The sequence below is a fragment of the Rhea pennata genome, chromosome 2 (assembly GCF_028389875.1).
Source record: "Rhea pennata isolate bPtePen1 chromosome 2, bPtePen1.pri, whole genome shotgun sequence".
Taxonomy (NCBI): domain Eukaryota; kingdom Metazoa; phylum Chordata; class Aves; order Rheiformes; family Rheidae; genus Rhea; species Rhea pennata.
In genome coordinates this window covers 131,533,553-131,549,399 of record NC_084664.1, presented here as the reverse complement: position 1 = coordinate 131,549,399, position 15,847 = coordinate 131,533,553, and the positions used below count along the sequence as shown (strand labels likewise).

Sequence of the window (15,847 nt, the reverse complement as noted above, 5' to 3'; positions counted from 1 at the left end):
CTGTTTTAAGGCAGAAATTAGAAACTAAATCAAACTTTCACAGCATCGGGTATCATTCCCACTACTGTCCACATATAAGTTTAAATGTATTTTATCTGTCCATCAACAACCTTCGACTGATCTCAAATGACAGCTCAGATTTCTCACAGACAGAAAGATGAAAGAATTCCTAACCTATTCATTTCTAAGCATACAGTTCTGCACTCACCTCACCAATTCATTTTTGTCATGGCAGAAGCAGTGAAGCTTTCAGGAGGACCATCCCAGAGCCTGCAAATACCTTCCCGATGTAATCCATAACGAATAGCAAGACACATGCCTCACTGCTTAATGAGGTTAGAGTACCTGAAAACCATTTAAATTTTGTGTGCCCTGAAAAGAAATATGCCCACATTGTCTCAGTGGGTGCATGTTTCTGTAGGGCCATAATCAAATATGCAGTTCTATCCAGTCTGGAAGAACTCTAAAAACATATCCTTCCCTCTGTAAGGAAAATTCAGGAGGACCTTCTACTTATCCTGGAAACAGGCTATTCAGTAGAGTGAAATCTTATGCTGTAGTGCCAGATTGCATGTTGCTATGCAGATCTACTGCTGCTAGTGAAGGAGTCCTCCCAGAAATGGAAGAGCTCTGTGGCTCTGCAACTTGGCCAGGCCTGGTGGCTATGCGAGATAATTAGTCCCTGAAAGATAAATAGTATTCAGAGTACTATGGAGATCATCCAAGCACAGAAAAAGTTTTGTCAGTGGAGTAAAAGATATCCAGGCTACCGAACACTCTGCATATTAGGAGGAATGAATTGTGCTATGTTTGCGCGTCCTTAAACTCTTGTGTCTCAACTGACTAAATGAATGAGATTGAATCAGTATTTCAGACAGATTTGAATTCCCATTTAGCTGAAGATCGAAAAGTCAGTGATAAAGAAATGCTCTATCATGATTTTTCTCTATAGATTCATACGCTACTTATATACTTAACAGTACTAAGTTATGGTAACACTGTGCCTTTTTCCTCAGGAAGATTTTTTGGTGAATAATTTTTAAAGTCAGCATATCTAGCAAATCTAAACATCACGTAAGATTCTGTCCTGATGAAATGACATTGTTTTCCAGAATTCAACTGTCAGATTTATTTTAGTTTATCAAAGATAAGATACAATTTCAAGTCCATGTCTTTCATAATTAAAAAAAATCTGAACTTAAAATTGTTATGTCACAACATTTTAAATAAAGCATACAGAGGAGTTTCTGGGTATTCAAGTAGACCAGGTAGTCTGAAGGTATATTATTTGCAATGCACAGGTAGAAGCACTGAGATTTTCACATGATCACTTCTTTCTCTTCTCCTCCTCCACTCTCCACTTTCTGAAGATAAATCACAGTTGAACAATTCTATGGAGGGAGTCCTAGGCATAAGTTCATTGTTGAATCCAAAATTTCACTTTCCACTGGTTACACATTTAGGGTACATATTTTTATACTGTGACAGAAAAGAACATTGAATAGATTACATTTTTGAATTATAGTCAGTATAATTAGTTTGAAAAGTGTCACTTGTCAGTTTAATTAGCTGACAAAATTAACTTCTGCCTACTTAAATCTTTTTTTTTTTTTTTTTTTTTTTTTTTAATTGTTACAAGGTAATTCTTGTAATTCCTGAATGTTACAGAACATTAATGCCTCCTGGAGAAAATATATTCATTTCTATGTAATGAAATTTTACAGGAGTAGTCAGATAAGCTGCAACAGATTTAATGTATATTACAGAAAGTTAATATCTAAAAGGCACACAGATGCTTCAAACACATACAGTTTCAAATCTTTATTGTTTTAAAATTCTACATGTCTTTTACAATTACAATAATTTGTTACTTAAATGACTCTTGTATGGTTAATGTACAATGAGTTTTTTCCTGAAACTCAACCATGAAATACAATTTCATCAATATGATTTTTCTAAACAGATTAACACAAGATTTCTGTTTTGCTGGGAAGATCAAGTGCTTCATGTCAAACAAACTGCACAGGTGTCTTCCTTTCAGAATCTGTGTGATCAATCCATTGAAAGTGCTTTTGAAGATTGCAGATCTAACTGTGACTGATTTTCAAAATCAGTCTATCAAATTACAAGTTTGTTTTTTAAACATTAAAGAGCATTTTCATGTAATGAAACAAGTTGCAGTAGTTATTTTTATTCATCTACTGAGGCAAACTCATGTTGAAGAAAAATTATATGATTATCTGCATGCAATGAACACTCTTCTTTAAATAGTTGATGAATTTTACACATATAAAGAATTTGTTAAAGAGTGCAAGTACTTTGATAATGATTTCACAAAAGGACATATGCTGGTAATAATGGTAACTAACATTTAACACCTAAATACAAGCTAATGTATATTTAACAAGCAATTAACATGGCTAATGAGCCATGCTGTATGTGGCTGCCCTTTGAGAAAATGAACTCATTTGGTCCACACTCCTAAAGTTATCTGGGTAAAAAATTGGAACAGTTAGGGCCAGAGATTTTGATGAAATTCTCATTTCTAAAATGTGACCTGTTAAAAAGTAAAAGCAGTACATCAGTGTATTGTCACACGACCTCAGTATAAAAAGATGGCCTGGTACTCGGAGCGATGAATGAGCACTGAAGGACAAGCCAAAAAAGAATGGAGACAGAATGAACCACGATTTTGTTGTGTTATACTTTCTTGTTCCATGGTACTGCTTTCACTCTGTAGAATTTTGTACCCAAAGGAACTTTAAATCTGTTTTGTGCCTAAAAACAAATAAACAAAGAATTAGAAATGTAGGGTTATTCCTCTTTCACTTTCGTATTTTTGAGCAGGAACTGATTCCCATCCTTTGCGTTTTTCAGAGCAGGATATGGAGTCTAGCAAGGTACCTAACTACCAAAACCTTCCTAGGAACTGAAGGAAACTTTAGGATTTGCAGGGTACAGGTCATTGAAATATGACTGCAGAGGGTTATCAGAAATGTTCACTAATATCTGAAGAGAAAGTGAGAGGAAAGGTTTGTCACACAAGAAAGAAGGGACAGACATATTTACTCATTAGTATTGACAGACCCACCTAAACCACTGCTCACTTCTCTTTTTCCTAGTTCCCCTTTCTCTTGCTATTTACTGAACAGCAAACAGAGCAGGAATAGCAGAACCTGGGAGAACTTTAAACCCCGAGTATCTTCACTCATAAAATAACGCATATACAATTTACAAACATTAAATCTGATTTTCTCTTAATTTTATCAGATCATATTTCTTCCACTCCTATTTCCTTACCTTTTTTGCCTGGCAATATTCCTTTTCCATCACTTTTCCTAGCACCCATGGTCTTCTGGATGCACCTGAAGCTAAAGAGACAGTATATTTATGATTATTTTAGATGAAAAATTAGCTTGGTTAAACTGAAGTCTTATACTTTTGAAATGAGAAAAAATAAGCAGAAATGTTCAATGTTTTGGACTAAAATAAATGCTTAATGAAATAACTTCCTAAATATCTTTACATGAATGTCTTTTTTCCAATTCTTTTTTTCAAAATATTTCCCCTATACTCAAGATTTTTGTGGCAAAAATGCTTTAAAATACAGCATTTTATGAACCAAAATGAACTATTGCATGAATTTCCATTTCTTATTAGTAAGTTTCTATATGCTGTTGCATATTAGAAGCTATCAACAGAACTTAGTGTCAGTCAGCAAATGTCAGATTTATTTAGTTATAATGAATTTTAATATAATTTTAATAATTTTAAAATAACTATACAGTCTCCAAAAGAGCACCAAGCTCTAACTGAATTCTAAGACTGTTGAAGAATCTGTGCTGTATGTGCTCTGTGAAACATATGGGAAGAACTCCTTCCTAAGATATAAACATAACAGTCTTAACTATGGCATTGGAGTATTGCATATATAGCTCTGTAAAATATGATTGATTAAATTTACCTATTTAGTTACCATCTCAAAGCTGTTTTCTGTTTTTCTTACTATTGTTTTACCAATACAAGGTAAAAGCCCTGTCATTCTGAGTATGCAATTTTGGGTTTTGTAAGTTCTCAATTTTTAATTGTTTATAGATATTTTCTAACTATTTCCCCTAAAATTCCTGCTTAATATGTTTCTGAACTTTGACTACATCAAAGGGGAGGAAGGCTCAACAGGAAGGTTACATGACCTGTGTGCATATATATATATATATATATATATATATATGTATAAATATACATATGTGTGTGTGTGTACATACGTATGTATATGTAGAAACAGAAATACGCATGCAGATACACACATTAATGTACAGTGTGTACAAAAATGCCTTTAAATAGCTTAATTGGCAGATGCAAAACTTTTTCCTATTGTTACAAGAAATTACTATCCATGTAAGGTTTTGACTTAAAATATTCTGCTTGAAAAAGCATTCAGTATCTAAACAAATAGCTCTTCAGGAAATCGCTATGTAAACTCTTCTGCAGTTTTTGCTATATGTATTATTGCTTATTGTATCTACCACAAAAATACTTACAAAACCACTTACTAAGCGTTAGAAATTTAAGAGTATTATTTGTACGAAGACATAATAATTGAAAGTAATCTGACACTTACCACACTCACCTGGTTTGAGATCCAGTGCAGCAAGAGATTCTGAGTGCAAGAAATACAAGGTTGGACTGACAGTAAATAATACATAGTTGTCATGCCTTTCATCCAAGATGATGAGAACCAAATCACCAACCTGAAAACTGAAGAAATCAAGGAAATTAGCTAAAAAGCACGGAAATTTAATATTAGTTATACTATATGCTTTACCAACTATTGTACAGACTGAGACTCAGTTGCACAGTAACATTTTCTGATGTCAATAAAAAATCCTACCTTTAAAAAAAATGTTTTTAACATGCTTATTCTCAGTCCCACAGCTCAAATGATTTTTCAAAAGAATTGATAGTCTTGCTTTAAAATATAAACAAGCAGAAATACCTAACATACTAAAGTTTCAATTTTAAAATATTTTCACCAATACTTATGATAATGATTGCTGTAATATGGTATATAAGTATGCTTTTGATTATTTAAGCTGAAGTTCACTTGACTAGACAAACTTCATTTATACAGGCATTCAGTCTTAAAATTTTAAGTATACAGGACAAAGAAGGGATCAAGCATTCGACTGATCTTTGATCAGAGGACTAAAAGCAAAGCAACACTGTGGCCACTCTGTATTTAAAAAAAAAAAAAATCTTTTTTCCTGATACCAGGGCAGCAAGTGACAAAGTTCTTATGCCAAGATTCAGTAGCAGAATTCAAAGACCTTTTTCTACCTCCAACTTCTGTTTCAAGGTACAAATGTGTTTGAAGTAATCTATTTACTCATAAATAAAATGAAAATAACTACAAATCTACCATCAGGGCATGAGAATGCTCTGAAACACAATTCGTGTATGTGTGCATATGCATGTGTATGTTTTGGGGAGCGGCAAAGGAAGGAGAAAAATAATTTTAAAAAACGGAGACTGCACATACATTTTTCTTTCCAAAGCATTTTTGCTATTACTTATTAACAATCACACCATTCTTTCATAGGGTTTTCAGACTGATAAATTACTTAAGGAAGCTACAGACAGCTGTTCATATTTTGCATGAGTACTTCAAGTAAACAGAATAATTAATTTATTTTCATTCTCTCAAGCTAAGCCAGAAATTCTGAAGACTTCAGAAAGCTTCAATTTCTACTGGAATACAACAGAGCACTAAATATATTCACAGGGTGAACAACTTTTTTTTTTTTTTTTTTTTTTTTTTTCCTCCTATTTTCCTATGGTTTTGGAAAGTAAATGGAATGTCCTTATGAACAGTGTAAAGAAAGGCTCTGTTAAGGCACAAAGCTCAGCAAACATAAGCCACTGACATAAGAAAGACCCATGTAGGTTGCTAGGTTTTTTCAAATTAATGTTTAACAGAGATGGCTCAATAACTGACAAGTAAACTAGAGATGATCTATAGATCTCATACAGCACAACAGAATTGGGACATTCTCTAACTACATAATACAGAGGGCAGAATCACCTATAAGACAATTAAAGTGTACTTACTCTCTGATTGCTATTTTTTCAGAATGTCTTGAGGATACTGATGACATGCTTTGGGACATCTGAAAACAACAAAAAATTATAATACATTGGCAAGCTATGAAGTATATACTACAGGTAACACTAGGTCTTAGATAAATCATTCTTGGTTTCAAACCCTGTCCATTCTTGCAGATCCTACATTTACCCAAGAAAACAGCATGCCTTTCTGTCATCCTGTTCTGTAGCTTCATTTTTTTTTAATAACTACTTTTGATTATGAAGCACAGCATGTATCTTATTTCTCCCTCATCATGCAACAATGAGAAGTGCGTTCCAGATCACTGCCACTGAGTATTTGTTCTGAGCACACACAGGAGTCAGTGATATAGCTATGCATTCTAACACAGAAGCCACTGGTATACCAGGAGTCCAATAGTAAAACATGTTTATTACACTTAAACTGTCTGCTATTGACTCGATATGGTCTCTCAGTTTTACTGCGGACTATCACACAAACTTAAGTTTATTGCAGTAGACAGAGGAGGACCCCTGGAACAAAACTTGAGTCAAATTCACTAAGAGTAAATAAAGGCTTAATTATGTAAGTTTTTGCATATTTTTTTCCCTCTCGCATATACGTGATATTTCCTTTAAATCTCACTGAATTCCTCTAATACTGGCACACGAACACACAATAGGATAAGCTATCTACCATAATACCAAGATAAGTGAATCTACCATATATTAGCTTAACTGGAAAGAATACATGAATACATACACTTTCTGTGGTAAGTGTGATATCAGGAAATGAAAATGGGTAAAGCTATTTACAAAAGACTACATGCACAAATACAGACAAGTTAATAAGAGTAGCTGATCTGATGTAAACTTATACACTTGACTACCCATTGATAACTTCCTTACAGAACACAATTTACTGCTACCCTGGAGAAACTCTGATTGAAGATGTTGCAGTTTTCTATAGGTTCTCACTTCTTGGACCATTTATACATGCTAGTCAAATCCAGGATATTTGTACTTCAAGTTTAGTACATGACTTTTCAGCTATAGTTCAAAGTTACCTATATTTCCTACAGTTAGTCTTTTTGGTTAGAAAACAGTATCAGCCAGTCTTAATGTGAGCTGAAGTCCATTCATGACTCCTTTTTATCACTTCTTCAAATTAGTCTTTAAGAAAATGAATCCAAATTGACTACAGAAGCTCTTGACTTTTAATGACATTTTGAGCAACTGGTTTTCTTTATGCAGTCCAATTTCTTTTCTTTTTTTTTTTTTTTTTTTTGTTAGAGATGACATGTCTGACTCATTTACACTGTGCTTTTTTTCCTTGAAAAAGATGCACCTAGCATGAAGGCTATTGAGTATATACAACTTCCTTACACTGTTGTCAAAAGTGTTTGAAAATTATCTTCAGACATTAAAACCAAAGTTATTTTTACATTTTTTTAAAATTAGAGTAAGTTTTAAATTTAAATTAAATGCAAACTAGTTTGATTTCTGTATTTTTCTGAAATTTTTAACTTCAAGAAACGGAACAGAACAAATTAGGCAGTTAACTTTCTATTTACAGTTTTGCAAAAGTTTAGAAATCTAGCTTGAAGGTATTTCTTGTAGCCTTTAAACAAAAAAGTTTCATTTTCAGTATTTCATATAAAATAATAATAAAGAACTCCTGTATCAGCACTTCTGACACTAGAAGCTCCTTTTTATTTTTTATTGCTTTCAGAGGTAACCCATAAATTTTGCTGTAAAATCCAAGAGCCTTAAAATTTTTTTTTTTTCAATTATGTAGAACAGATGTGAACAGGTTTCTTATTTTAAGTAGCTGGATACAAATAAATATATTTAGTATATTTAAATGTTGATGTACAAATAAATATATATTTACATGCTCAAGTTCACTTCAGTTTTAGAAGCATACTGGGAAAAGTTGCGGGAAAGGAGGAGAAAGAGGCAAAAAATAGGAACTGATTTTCAGTTTTGTTGTTACTGGTGAAAGACTCCCAGAGGACTACAAGTTGCCAGTTCCCTTGTGAAAGACAAAGTTCTCAACTTCTGTTCTAATGTTGTACAAGAAATAAAATACACTCCACTATCTTAAAGCTGAATATCCGTAAGATAGCTACCTCTTAAAAGGTTAGGAACAAAGGAAGATTTGCTGGGAAAAGATTCAAGTAGTGTTTCAGAAGTCCAGCTTTAGAAACAAGAGGAAAATTCCACAAACATCTAGAAATGAGGGTTCTAATACTGACAAACATTATGAAATGACCAATTTTCTAGCAAGGAATTGAAAAGATATCCTATTCCTAGGTCCTTTTCAAAACCGATTTTGAACTGGTTTGGACACCAATGAGCTGTTAATTTCTCTCACGTTGTTTGGTATAACAATAAAAATTTTTCATTTGTCTTGCACAACATTAGGTATTCTTCAATTTAGTTTTATTCTCAGGTAACAGAGATCCAAAGTTTAATATAGGAAGCCTACAGAGAGGTTTGGTAGACTGTCCAGTGTCTGATTTTTTCTTTTAAAAGCTATGCTGAAATACCTTTTGTTTGATTTATTAGCCTTTTGAATAAATGAATCCTCATGTTTGAAACATTTTTTTACAAGCTCTGCAAGCTTTTCTCAAACTCTGCATTAGTCGGGTTGTTATGGACAAGTTTCAGTGCAGAAAAGGAAGTTTGAAAAAAAATAACTTCATACCTGTATGTTTAAGGGGAGTAAATTCTACAGGAAGATCCAATCCTTAGCCAGACAAAAACGGCAATATCTACAGAACTGGAGAAACCTATCAAACACTTCTGCTATTAAATATAACTTTTACGAACTGATATCTGTGTGACTATCTCAATTCCTACGTATCATCTGCTCACTTAAAGAAAACAAGAACTCCATGGACAGTCCAGGCAAACTGTCAAAGGAAATGTCCACTTCCTATACACATGGAAACTTTTTCAGCTTCAAGTTGAAACTTGCTAACAAGAACAAACTGTGGATAAATAAATCGAGAAGGATCAAGAATTAAGGAAACTATCAGTATATTCTTTTTCATTTCATTCATAGACACTGACTAAAAACAGAATCACAGAACAGTTGAGGTTAGAAGGCACCTCTGGAGATACCTAGTCCAACCACCCTGCTCCAGCAGGGTCAGCTCTAACAGATTGTGCCAGTAATCTGTTCCACTATTCAACTACCTTCATAGTAAAAGAAGTGTTTCAGTATAAAGCTGTAAAAAGCTATTACTGTTGTAAAAACAAGAAATTCCATCTTTTTTTAAAAAAAAGTCAAAAGCTTTTACTTTTGTAAAAGATTCTGGCTCCACCTTCTTTACACATTTCCATCAGATATTTATTAATGTGCATAAGACCCCCCCCCCCCGATCCTTCTCTTCCTCCAGGCTAAACAGTCACAGCTCTCTTAGCCTTTCATGTGGCTAAGAGAATAGATAGCATGCATAAATAGATGTGTATGTATCTATATCTACATATCTATCTATCTATATATAGATGTAGATATGTAATTTGAATATTTAAGATAAAAAAAATGATTGTCAGTATTTTCAGTTGCTAAGCAGTATTAAAGTTTCACACCTCCCAGAAAGGACAGATGCAGGTGGGAGGGTCTCCGGCTGTTGGGAACACTTTCTTAGAATAGTTTAATTTTTAGACTGTCAGTTAAAAGCACTTTTTATGAGAAGTGTGACACAGATACACCTGCTCCCAATGTTGGGTATGTTTGCATGCAAAATTAAACTACTTCAGCAGTTTCTCTGCCCTATCTCAAAGTCTTCTCAGACATCTGTATATAAGTTGAAGCTGACCTGCATGTATGCTTCACCTTGAATAACACATGGAAAGTTGCTGTTTTCTCTTTCCTTCACAAGATTCTAATATACATTCATATCTATACTTTGAAAAATTAAGAGAATCCTCTTAAACACTTCTATCAAAAACAAATGTTTATTCTCCAAGAATAACCGCTAAATTATTGCTAGTACTCCTAACATTTAATGTGCAGGCATTTGCATTCTTGTAAGTTGGCTTTAGAATCATAGAATGGTGAGGTTGGAAGGGACCTCTGGAGATCATCTAGTCCAACCCTCAGCATAACCCATATGGGGATTGAACCCACAGCTTTGGCATTAGCAGTACCATGCTCTAACCAGCTGAGATCTTTAAAGTTAATTCAATTGGATCCATTTTTTCAACAGAAGTAAATTTACTTTTGTTAGTCTGGATAGGTCTATGTTCTTTTCAGAATAAAAGTTGTTTTCCTCCAGTCCTATGAATCTTTTTCATGGAAAAACTATTAAGTTGATGTACCTCTTAAAGGCTATCAGATTACATCTATTTGCCGTTTTTTATCTCTCACCTGCCTTAACACCTAGAATATTTTTAAGAGTTATCAAAAGTCATTTTATCATTGTAACAAAATGTAAAATTTGTAAGGTTTTTATTATTATTATTTCTTTTTACAAAAAGACTCAAAACATGCATTGCACAAATACTCACCAATCTCTGATTTAATCTTTTATTTTCCTCTTCTTTCAACTGCAAAGTCTGAAATAAAATCATGTTCTCAGATTAATCAATTACTATACCTTTACAGTATAAACATTTAAATAAACATTTTGATATGACCAGAGCCACACTGACTTCTCATAGAATATACATATTTACTATAGTGTTCAAAGCTCTAAAACAATATCAAAACATCTTTTGAACAAAGATATATACAAAGTTAGAAGACCACAGCTAAAAAACATTTATCTCCATACTCATCCTTCTGTAACTGGAAAAAAAAATATCTATAGGTAAACTGGCAGCAGTAATTTAATGTATTACTGTTTTATAGCTGCTAGCTACTATTCCCTTGGCAAACAGATGACAAAACATGGAACTATTCTTGGTTAGAAACATCCAGCAACTTACATCATACATTGACATATTTTAATAAACAATATTCAGTATTGTTCTCCTCCTGATTACAGACTTTAGATAAACTGATTCTAGAAAACTAAAACCTAAAGACTGAAACTCCTTCTTAAGTTCAAGCTGAAGAAGCAAGAAAAAGGCAACCAGAATGGAGCCAGACACCAAGGGAAATATGACCGGACAGGTAAAAATGACTAGAATCTGAAAGATACCAATATATCTGCTGAGGATTAATCTAGTCTTTACTCTGAATGCACATTGCAAGCTATGCTCAAAACACAACTGTACAAAACATAGGCAAAAATTAAATTAAGGTATATGTGGGGAGATGAACATGTAGACTTACAATTCTAGTCTGCACATTAATTTTAGTAAGTACATAGCATAAGAGAAGAGCAGTGACTTCAGAGAAATTTGTAATTTTAAGAACATTCATAGTAGTACTGCTTCTGTAAAAACAAGAAAAGCTATCAAGATTATAATGGATCCCAGATAGAATTAAAACAATCTAATTAGTCTAAGAGCAGAAATTACCTGTTTGCAAAGGAAACAGGTAACTCAATCTCAATTCCTAACCAAGTGATTTAAAAAGTTAAAAAAAAAAGAACAAAATTTTTTACTTCAATCTTTTTTGCTACAGAAATTCCCACGATCAACGACCTGTCACTACTAAGAAGAAATATTAGACCTGACTTATTTATAACAAAGTCTATATAAACACAAAATAAAGTAAAAATGGGCTTTACTAGGTCCAGTACAAACACAGTATATTAACGATTATTTTGAATGACTTGAATGATTAAGAAGAAAAAAGCTGTCTTTGAAGTCTTGCAGACACTACTCTGCATCAGAGTGCGTAACAACTGACCACAGCACTACATAAACACATTACCCTTTAAAAGTACTTAATCGTAATGCTTAATCTCACAGATAAACTACTCACTCTTTCTAACAACATTATCCGCTGCTTTTCTTCAGATATATGGACATTTTCACTAAAAAAAAAAAGAACATGGATTGGTTAAAAAATAATTCTTCACATTCAAAAATTATTTTTATTCTCATGCACACAGATGAATGTCATGTATTTGCTAGAAAGACAAGGAGCTTAATTGTTAAAATAAAAAAGAGCTCACAGTACTTTGGATCCTAATATTCTATTATACATTGGCTAAGGAAAGGCATTATGATCAGGGAAATAGAAACTCTGGGGGTGAGGCAGTGGGGAGAAAAGAGTATAGAAAGATACCTTGATTCAATAATCAGCATGGTCTTTTCTGGTAGAACCTTTTTACCGGATTTCCTTTGTTGGAAGAGGTCAATCAAATTTCAGTCAAATGACAAACAGTTCATGAAGCTACACAGGGCCATTTCTGCATATTTTGCAGTATTTTCGAATATTTTCAAAACACTAGGATGAAAAACACAGCTCCAGATCCTTTTGTTGTGCTTCATCCTTGCTTCCATAAGGGTATTCAGTGCACTGGATAAACTCCTCTGGGTTAGGCAGCATCAGTTGTGAGAAGTATTGTTTAAAATAACTGTAAGAATATCTAACACCTCTGCACTTATTTTTGTGAGAAAACACAGAGGCTGCAATTGCTTAATCATCTTCCAAGAAGATTCTAGGTAAAGGCATAGTATCCAGGAGTCTACAGTCAGTTATTTTGCTTTCCTTTCGGCACACAAGAATTTGCATGTGGTAGTGGGTGGGTCAAAGATGCAGCCAATTTCTTCAAGTGAAGCTAAAGGCCCCTTTAATCATATTAGAGGTGTAATGGAGTTAAGCTGGGATTATAAGCCTCTTTCATTCAAGCTAACAGAAATGTTACACTGTACAGGATTGCCAATTCTGAATCCTAAATTAGACAGCTATTTTAAGTAGTCTCAGATGTAAGAGGGAAATAAAAGCATATGAACTTTTCCCCCCGTTTTTTTCTTTTTCTCAGTAAGATTACAAGATGTTTTCTCCAAAGTGGGCTTGCTGCACATGCCGGATAATATGACCCAGCCTACAGTACTCATGAAGTTATCAGATTAATTAGAAAGTCTTAATGCTCTAGCAGGGATTAAGCGAGGAAAAGAAACCTGACAAAGCAGATATAGTTTACAGATTAAAAGCTACTAGAAAACTACCGCAAGTATATAAAAGCATAAAATAAAAAAATTCCATATGATTACGAGTATTTAGAAATACCTTGCATTTCAAAGCCAAAATTTCCTTACATACCATGATAGAAGAGGGTCTCAAAACAAGAACACCTAATATAATGAAATTAAAGAAATACAAGAGATGCTCCCAGAAGGTTGAAAATATTAGCGTAAAGAACAGCTCTCAAATTATTAAAAATAACTAAATGTTGACATTTCAATTTTCTTAGGCTACTACGGCAGAAATATAGGCATACTAAGGAATTTAAGTTTTTTCTAGTTTTTCTGGTTTCTCTAGAGCAAAAAAATTCCAACTGAAATGCCTTGGACAAACTCCCAACTATTTCTTTTCTGAATTCACTAGTCATACTATTCTGAATGGATTCTCCTACTTCACTGAGCAGGATAACAGCTAAGTATCTTCCAGTAACAAATCCTACTTAATGCATGTGTATCACATACATTTTGTATTACTCTTCTCAGAAAGCACATGTGCTCATTTTAGTATGGAATTTAAGCATAACTTTGTATATTTGTTAAGAGAATGGAAACAAAAAGAATTAAAGTTTTAGCAGAGAAATAATTCCTTCTCTTGGAGCACTGGAGACTTTACTATCCAGGCATCTTTTCACTAGTAGGTACATCTAAAGCAAGAATCAAGGCTTTGAACTTGACTTAATTTCCATGGAAGTCAACAAGGAAAAAAAAAAAAAAAAAGGCAGAAAATGTGCCTATAGTAGGTTGGTGTGCTGAGAACAAACACCACCCCACAGCTAGACGTTGTTCAAGAGATACGCCAATAACATGCAATAACTAGCTTATCCTAGACTATTACAACTGCTCTTCTCCCACTCAATTTACATTTCATATACTTAGGTTTATGTTTTCATCCTATAATTGTGGGACCAAGAGTTACCTCTAACTTCAGCTACTTCTAAATCACTAAAAAGCATTCCCAATGACTTTGGCACTGTAATTGTACATACATATGTAAAAGAACATTTTTAGCAAGAACAGAGGGATAAAGAATATTAAAATACAAATTAGATTAGTGTGTTTAAAACTTTCAATAGTACATACATCTAAAGAATTACAGCATGCTTTCTGTATTTTTATTGCAATGTCCCATACTTACTGCACAGCCATCATGCTGGTTTCCATTGTGGAGTCCAATCTCCCTTCAGCTGTAAGGTCAGAAACCAATCTATCTGTGTCAGTGGGAATATCAGGTGCACAGGCTCCACAAGCTTCTGAGGTTGCTGCTAAGTAGGCTGAAGGAGTAAAATTACTACTTCTCAGCTTGTTAACTTCTTCTTCAAGCTTCTTCTTCTCCTCAAGTAAGCGAGCTCGATCTTCAGAAAGTGTTTCAATCAAATCTATGAAAAGAGTAAATATTAAAAAAAAAAAAAAAAAAAAACAGCAAAAAAAAGCACACAGCAGTGCCAAGGATCAAGAACAACTCTAAAGGAAGTTGTCCTGTTAGAAAAGATGAATACTTTTTCACAACTTTGCTTACCCTTATCTTTTTCTTGCTGTTGTGTTAGTGATTTTAATTTGTCACTAAGGTCATTTATTATGTTTTCTTTTTTCATTTTTTCTCTTGCCAGAACGGTGTTAAAATTTGTCTGAAAACAAAAAGCAACACTATCAAAACAAGAAATGAGTGCTATAAACAGAATACAAAACACATAGGTTAGGAAACAGAAATATGTAATCTCTTTTGTACATTTCTGTTTCTACTTATAATAGTACGGAAGGAAGTAAACTAGTTTAAATGCTACTTTGGTAGAGATATCTGGTCTGGATACTTGTTTTGAGGATTCTCTGTAACAGCTGTGTTTTATTTTTTTTATCCCTACTGTCCCTCTCCTCATCCCTCCTCCCCAATATACACATGTAATACTATTATAAAGAAATCATCATTAAAAGTATTCATTATTGGTTAAGGTGTCTTAATACAATGGGTCATACTACAATTAACATACCACAGTTGCATGTGGTATACTAAAAACTGTTAATATGGGGACGAAGACTGATATTAAAACACACCCACACCGAAGTATGTAACATTAAACAAAAATATTATTATTAATGCAGTAGAACAATATATTAGAATCTGAATATATCTGAATTAGATATAATTAAGTCATGCATTAACTTATTGCTGAACAATTAATACAGAAATCATATAGGAATTCAAGCTAATTAGCCTGAGTAACTTTTAACATAAGACTAATATATTCTTTTGCACTTTGATGCATCTCTCTGCTTTTTGAATCCCTCTGCTAACCATTATGTCTTTACCCTATTTAACCCTAAGCTTCTGCTGAAGAGACAAACTGAAGAGATAATGGAAATTAATAGATATCTATTAAAAAAGCATTTTAAATTACAAATTCAAAAATTTTTTAAATGAATTTTAAGCCACTCATGACCTTGACTGGTTTTAGATGCTCTATGCCTATCATCTTTCAATCTTAAATTGCGAAGTTTGTGGCAGGCTACACATCTTACATACTGCAGAGCAGACTTTGGTAAATGCCTACATAACAAAACTAACATAATTCACTAAGAGAATCAATAGCACCTCTAAATTTACTGAGGCAAAATCTAAATCAAGGGGGAGGTTAAATGCCCCAAGCATTAAATC

General features: G+C 33.4%; 1 protein-coding gene across 4 annotated transcripts in view; it reads right to left on the bottom strand.

Annotated features, from left to right (window-relative positions):
• Positions 1-1,806: 1,806 nt before the first annotated feature.
• RB1CC1 (RB1 inducible coiled-coil 1) overlaps positions 1,807-15,847 on the bottom strand; it is an 80,426-nt gene continuing 66,385 nt past the window's right edge. For 3 of the 4 annotated variants that reach the window (XM_062570362.1, XM_062570363.1, XM_062570365.1), the window contains 8 exons: positions 14,714-14,822; positions 14,333-14,573; positions 11,990-12,041; positions 10,624-10,671; positions 6,109-6,167; positions 4,622-4,758; positions 3,301-3,371; positions 1,807-2,778 (listed from right to left, as the gene is read on the bottom strand). In XM_062570362.1, coding sequence (XP_062426346.1) covers positions 2,701-2,778; positions 3,301-3,371; positions 4,622-4,758; positions 6,109-6,167; positions 10,624-10,671; positions 11,990-12,041; positions 14,333-14,573; positions 14,714-14,822 — 795 coding nt within the window. In that variant the 3' untranslated portion in view covers positions 1,807-2,700. The remainder of the gene's footprint in view (positions 2,779-3,300; positions 3,372-4,621; positions 4,759-6,108; positions 6,168-10,623; positions 10,672-11,989; positions 12,042-14,332; positions 14,574-14,713; positions 14,823-15,847) is intronic. The other variant, XM_062570364.1, reaches the window with a different exon arrangement.